The 7,500-nt window shown below is 38.7% G+C and overlaps 1 protein-coding gene across 2 annotated transcripts in view; it reads left to right on the top strand.

The window, feature by feature from the left end:
- Positions 1–7,500, top strand: part of Toll-9 (toll-like receptor 9) — a 21,760-nt gene that overhangs the window by 8,052 nt on the left and 6,208 nt on the right. For both annotated transcript variants that reach the window (XM_043033034.2, XM_043033033.2), the window contains exons 4-5: positions 1,082–1,204; positions 6,635–6,739. In XM_043033034.2, the coding sequence (XP_042888968.2) occupies positions 1,082–1,204; positions 6,635–6,739 (228 nt within the window). The remainder of the gene's footprint in view (positions 1–1,081; positions 1,205–6,634; positions 6,740–7,500) is intronic.

Below are 7,500 nucleotides of genomic sequence, written 5' to 3'. Positions count from 1 at the left end.
GCTTTAATGGGAGATAGGTGCTTTAATGGGAGATAGGTGCTTTAATGGGAGATAGGTGCTTTAATGGGAGATAGGTGCTTTAATGGGAGATAAGTGCTTTAATGGGAGATAGGTGCTTTAATGGGAGATAGGTGCTTTAATGGGAGATAGGTGCTTTAATGGGAGATAGGTGCTTTAATGGGAGATAGGTGCTTTAATGGGAGATAGGTGCTTTAATGGGAGATAGGTGCTTTAATGGGAGATAGGTGCTTTAATGGGAGATAGGTGCTTTAATGGGAAATAGGTGCTTTAATGGGAGATAGGTGCTTTAATGGGAGATAGGTGCTTTAATGGGAGATAGGTGCTTTAATGGTAGATAGGTGCTTTAATGGTAGATAGGTGCTTTAATGGGAGATAGGTGCTTTAATGGGAGATAGGTGCTTTAATGGTAGATAGGTGCTTTAATGGTAGATAGGTGCTTTAATGGGAGATAGGTGCTTTAATGGGAGATAGGTGCTTTAATGGTAGATAGGTGCTTTAATGGGAGATAGGTGCTTTAATGGTAGATAGGTGCTTTAATGGTAGATAGGTGCTTTAATGGTAGATAGGTGCTTTAATGGGAGATAGGTGCTTTAATGGTAGATAGGTGCTTTAATGGTAGATAGGTGCTTTAATGGTAGATAGGTGCTTTAATGGTAGATAGGTGCTTTAATGGTAGATAGGTGCTTTAATGGTAGATAGGTGCTTTAATGGTAGATAGGTGCTTTAATGGGAGATAGGTGCTTTAATGGGAGATAGGTGCTTTAATGGTAGATAGGTGCTTTAATGGTAGATAGGTGCTTTAATGGTAGATAGGTGCTTTAATGGTAGATAGGTGCTTTAATGGTAGATAGGTGCTTTAATGGTAGATAGGTGCTTTAATGGTAGATAGGTGCTTTAATGGGAGATAGGTGTTTTAATGGTAGATAGGTGCTTTAATGGTAGATAGGTGCTTTAATGGGAGATGAATGCTTTAACAGGTATCACCAATAAAAGAAGGAAAGAAAAAAATCACATCTAGAAGTCTCTCAGTCTCTCACTTTACGATCTGTTCCTCCTTCAGGTTAACGGCACCCTTGAGAAACTGGACCTCCACTCTTCGACGTTTGCCTGCCTCGATAACTCCTCCTTTCCGGTGATGCCGATCCTGACGCACCTTGACCTCAAGTATTGCAGGATTAGCTCGGTGAGTGAGGAGAACAGGGACAATTGTTCATTTTTGCATTTTGTTACATGAGTTCGATTGAGTTTTTTTTTTTTATATCTCTTATTGTTATTTTTTATGGGTTTTCCTCGTGGGAAATGTGCTAATGTCCTATAAGTCCATTAACTCTTAGGTTTTGATGGAGTAAGCAGTCATTTGTCACATGTCATTTGAGTCACATTTTTGACTGATTGTAGCCGTTATATAAAACCAATATAGCATTTGTCGATGTTATATATCAACCTATAATCTTTTTCCCTAGACACAGATATAATTCTTATATAAATAATATCAACATTTAAGAAATATCCTATTATAGACTGCATTCGGCTGTTCTAAATGACAACTAAAGTTATTTATTATTAGGTTATTTAAAGTTATTTATTGAAACTCGGTAAGGTCAGTAGAAGGTTCTGTACATACATAAAATTAAACTATTGCTCGTTTTTGGTAAACACCTGCATACGATTATGACAAATGAATACATAGATAAATATTACGAAACAACAAACGAACCTCCAACAAAACCTTTGATTTGAAAAATACAATTATGGCAAATATAAAAGAAATTGGGCGTCAAATACCATAATTACTTTAACATACTCATCAAAAACCTTTTACTTTAACAGTAACGAGTCCTTTAACCAGCATCAACTAACAAAAAGCAAAATCGGTTTAGAAAAGGTGATATATACATGTGAAAAAGTCTTAGATAAATAATCAGTGATGCAACAGCAATACTCGCTGCAAAATTGCTAACAAGAAACAGTTACTTACTTATCTTAACTAACCTAATGAGCGACTGACCTTGAGAAGACTAGATATTCTCATATCTTTCATTTCATAACGAACATATCAGCTTACTGCGATATTTTTTCCTTGTTCGGATAAAGGGAAAGACATTGCAATTAATGCTGTCATTACACCTGAACATTTTATTTTAGTTACTCCTAAAGAAATATGTTTTCTACGAGACTGTAAGATAGTCAGAAAATGTACTTTAACGCTATGTTGGCGTAAACTCAAGTGGAGATCCAATCAACTCCGGATTAACTGGTAATAACTGTTTACAGATTTACATGCATGCACGCACGCACGCGCACGCGCACGCACGCACACACACACACACACACACACACATATATGTGTGTGTGTGTACATATATATATATATATATATATATATATATATATATATATATATATATATATAGAGAGAGAGAGAGAGAAAGAGAGAAGGAGGGAGGAGAGAGAAAAAAGAGAGCGAGAAAAAAGAGAGCGAGAGAGCGAGAGCGAGAGAGAGAGAGAGAGAGAGAGAGAGAGAGAGCGAGAGCGAGAGAGAGAGAGAGAGAGAGAGAGAGAGAGAGAGAGAGAGAGAGAGAGAGAGAGAGAGAGAGAGAGAGAGAGAGAGAGAGAGAGAGAGAGAGAGAGCGAGAGAGCGAGAGAGAGAGAGAGAGCGAGAGAGAGAGAGAGAGAGAGAGAGAGAGAGAGAGAGAGAGAGAGAGAGAGAGAGAGAGAGAGAGAGAGAGAGAGAGAAAGACAGGGAGGGAGAGAGAATATCAATATATACAGAGATAGAACATCATCCACCAATATCCATGCAGAAACCGACATAATCCCAATTAAAAAGGTGTCAGGCAGGGCGATGCAGTCTCACCAAAGCTGTTTACAACTTGCCTAGAGGAAATATTTAAGAGGCTAGATTAGAAAGAGACTAAGATAAACAAACGCAATTTAAGATCTTCAGATGACATTGTCATCTTACAGTCAGACCGTCATACAGACGAATACATCCTGCGAAGGTGAGATGAAACGACCAAATTGCTCATGTATATATATATATATATATATATATATATATATATATATATATATACATATATATATATATATATATATATATATATTTTTTTTTTTTTCTCTTTTTTTTTTTCCCCAAAAACCAAAAAGGATTTGGTTGTGTTGGTCCGTGGCAGTTGAGCGTCCCTTTCTTTACCCTAAAACCTATGATATGGAAGGAACGCGGCAGTCCGCATACTGCCGCCACCCCACTACATGCACTGATAGTGACACTGACTGTTCAGTACAGTGAAAAATTATGCTCATGTGGCCTAAATTGATTTTAGAAGAATTATTACTGTGACTACTACTACTAGCTATATTATTAATGATTCACACGACCTTAGTCTTGAAGTTTGACTATGAAGCATCGACACCTCTTTAGAGCTCAATAACAGGAAGGAAAAACTAATGGGATGAGTACTTAAATTGAATAATTTACGTTATTTATAGTTCTATTGGGCGAAGCATCCACATTAAAAGTATAACTAATTAGACAATGCAAATGAGTTTGTTGCAGAGTTCAAAACTTTGAAATCTTTCGAATTCGTTCAACTACATAACGTTTTCGTAAATCTAAATCATTGCAATCAAGTGTGCCTCAAATTTAATCAAGTATAATAATTGTTGTAAGTTCAACATAATGTTAAATTTACAACAATTATTATATTTGATCAAATTTGAGGTACACTTGCAAATTATACATAAAGTATAATTTAGATTCGAGGACAAATGATCCGTGCTTGTAGTGGGGTGGCGGCAGTATGCGGACTGCCGCGTTCCTTCCATATCATAGGTTTTAGGGTAAAGAAAGGGACGCTCAACTGCCACGGACCAACACAACCAAATCCTTTTTGGTTTTGGGAAAAATATCAGTCTTTTTCAGTGTTCAGAGATCTAATAGGTTTAATTGACCAATTATCTAATTGAGGGAATAATAATGAATGGTCTCATGTGGCACCTACTACACTCAATCAATGTCAACAAGACAGATATCGTTGGATTTACGACGCTATCTTATGTGTGAGCCGAGATACGAGCGTTAATTGTTTTAATTGGCCAATTATTCAATTAATGAAATTGATGAAATGTTTCATCCAATAGCCAACGCAGCGATATGAAAAGCACTAAGAATTAATTTTGAGTTGAAACTGTTTTTTTTCAGACATTAAACGTCAAATACAAGTGGTGTTGTGTGTGCAAAAATCGGCTTACCGCGTGTTACTAATGACGTCACAAATACGTCATCAAAATAAGGATACTACCTCAAAACCAGTTATTAGCAAATTCGAGACTACAACCGACATCATATCGAAAGATGAAGGCCTGGGACATCCCCGTTCTCTCACATTAAGGTTTATCGTTTTAATGTTTTTTCGCGACTTTTTCGCGACAAAATGGTTTAAAAAGTCGCGAATATCTCAACAATGCATGGAAGCCCGGAACGTTTTGACAGCATTTTCAGAAAGTACATTAAATTTCATTTCTACGCTAGCATGATCATTTTTTTCCTATCTCGAAAGTTTCATATAAAAAAATTGAGTTGAAAAACGTCTATTTTTGGATAGTTTGATTTTGAAATTCGTGATTTTGTGACGTCATTATGACGTCATCACTGCGTCATCAGATGTTTTTTTCAGGACAGTTTTTGAAAGTTTGAACTTTCTTCTTTCCAATGCTGTGTTACTAAATCGCGTATCTTTTATACTTCTCGAGATATATCATCACAAAGAGGACCCACTTTTTGCCTAAAAATATCCTCTACCTGTATGTATATAATCGTACCCATTTTTAACAAGAACACCCTCATTTTCGGCGATTTCAGGTTGTAATAACTCGGCCGTTTTTAATCCAATCGATCTGAAATTTTGACAGTCGCGTCTTTGTGTACTAAATGCACGGAATATAAGTTTTAAGTAATTCGGACGTCGGGAAGTTGGGTAAATTTTTACCTGAAATTCGGCGAATCCACAGAAGTAGGGGGCTGGCAAGCGGAGTTACCGGAACTTGTCCTACGACTCTCGGACTGTACCAAACTCACCTCCGATGCTCGGGCCTTCGGCCCTCGCACCGGAGGCTCGTCTACGAGCTCACCCTCGGACCCTTCGGGTCCTCGGGCTCGCATACTGCCACGGGGGGCTTGCCAGCCCCCTGATATATATATATATATATATATATAAATATATACATTTATATACATATATGCACATATGTATACATATATATACATATATATATATATATATATATATATATATATATATATACATATATATATATATATTTATATATATCACACGCACACGCACACACACACAGCGGCGTGAGTTCTGACTCTTAGCATCCGATTATTAATCTCTGATTTGTGATTGACGTCATAACTATAAATCATTTATAAATTTCCGGTCCTAAGATGCCGCTCACGAATAAGTGATTCAGCGGCACACTTCCGTTGCTCTGTAAATCTAAGTAGAAAGTGGTAAAGTGTTCAAGTTTTAAGTTTTAAGATATTTTGTGAGGTTTTCGTATTTACTTCTATTTCTGTAAAAAAAAACTCTTTGTTTTTGTTGATATCATTGAGGTAAATTAGCTTCAACCAGACTAGTGCAGCCATGAAAGTTATCATATGAAAGTGCCAACTTCGACCCAGAGAATCAATGAAGTCATAACTCTTCCGGGAGGTATTGCATACTTCACGGATGGATCAGCTGGCCCTGCCATTTCTACTGCCGACGCTGGTTTTGGAGATAGGACATATATGTAACCATCTGGTGTTGGTTGTTACCATCATGGGAGCTCTACCCCATGTATCCCAGATATAGGGATAGGGTGATATACCTAGTGATTGCAAGGCAGTCATGGAGAACATGTATGCTAATTCAAAATGTCTACCTTTTGATTATCGTTCTCTCCATACCGAAAAGGACAGACACCTAATCAGGGTAGACGCGTCATTCCAAACTACCCTCGGTTGTATTGGCATTCATAAGACTGAGCTCACTGACAAACTGACAGAGCATGGATGGGAGTGTCCTTTATCAGATCAACTTGTGAGCTCTTTGAGATGAAAAGTGGCAGCCTATAAAGTAGAATATTAATAGCCTTTTAGTACCACAGAAAGGCAGAGAAAACGTTGTTCTCAGCCAGTTGAAATATGAATCACCAACATTCTCTGGTAATCCTCCACCAGCAAGGGGTTACGCCCCCCACCTTTTATTATCTCCCTCTAGTACCTCCTTTTAGGTAGCTAGCTGCCACCTTAGTTCTTCTCCCGCTTTTCTTCTTTCGAAAATCCAGTTTCTCATCTTTTCTCTTACTGTACTGTACTGGTAACCTCCAGAAGAGCCGAGGATAAGACGGGTTACATTGTACGTGGCGCTTCATGTACAGACCGGACTACGTAACTAAACTTTTTCTTTTTTTTCGGTGCACTAACAACTAAAACTACGCCGGACGTTAAGAGAAAGTAAATACCTCGTTTAAGTCTTATACAAACATAGCATTAAGAGAGAGTGAATATCACCTATATATTTACGTCATATTTTAACGATAGTCTGCATTCCTCTATCAACAGATCCAGGAACACACATTCCAAGGATTCCCGATGTTGCAAGAGCTGAACTTAGACGGCAACATCCTCACGACAGTCCCTCCTGAGGTCCTACTTCCCTCGTTGCAGGTACTGTTCTGTCACTATTCCTCTTTCTGTTTACCGAGGCACTTACGTGGCCATTCTCGATTCTGGAAGTGGATTCGAGTTTCCACGATTGAGAGAACGAAAGTGGGTTCAACATTTTTTTTTTTTTTTTTAAGAAGGGTGGGGGTGGGTGCTATCACCTCCCCCCTCCCCCCTCCCATGACCGGTCGTGGGTTGATCCCATGGAGAAAGCCATGAGGGTGCTTTTCTCTCTCGCTCCATCTACTTCTCTTTCGCCTTTGTCTTCTTTTCTCTGACTGCATTTCTCTCTCTTTCTTCTGCTCTCTCCCTCCCTCTTTCTCTAACCCCGTCCCTCTCTCTTCCTCTCTCTACCTCCCTCCCTCCCTATCCCCCTTTCTCTCTGCTGTTTTTCTTTATATCTATCTACCTACCTACCTGTCTGTCTGTCTGCCCCCCCATCCCTCTCTCTTTCCTTCCCCCTTTCCTTCCTTCCGTCCCTCGCTCGCTCGCTCCCTCCCTCCCTCATACCTTCTTTTCATCTCTCTCTCTCTCTCTCCAATTCAATATACCTCCCCTTCCTTTTCTTTGCCTCTGTATGTGTCTGTGTGTCCTAGATCTAGAAACAGGTGATTATACTTTCTCTCTTTGTGTCAAGTATCTAGACGTTTAGATTTTTTTTTTTTTTTTTAAGACTTTCACCATCATGCGCGACGTGCATGCTGTGAGGGGATGTTCTGCATTACGTTCCAAAGATCTAGACACAGTTTCAGCAACAGTATATT

The sequence above is a fragment of the Penaeus japonicus genome, unplaced genomic scaffold, assembly GCF_977035675.1.
Source record: "Penaeus japonicus unplaced genomic scaffold, GWHDUDI00000001_assembly GWHDUDI00000020, whole genome shotgun sequence".
NCBI lineage: Eukaryota > Metazoa > Arthropoda > Malacostraca > Decapoda > Penaeidae > Penaeus > Penaeus japonicus.
Note: the sequence above shows the minus strand (reverse complement) of the source record. Positions and strands in the feature narration are given on the sequence as shown.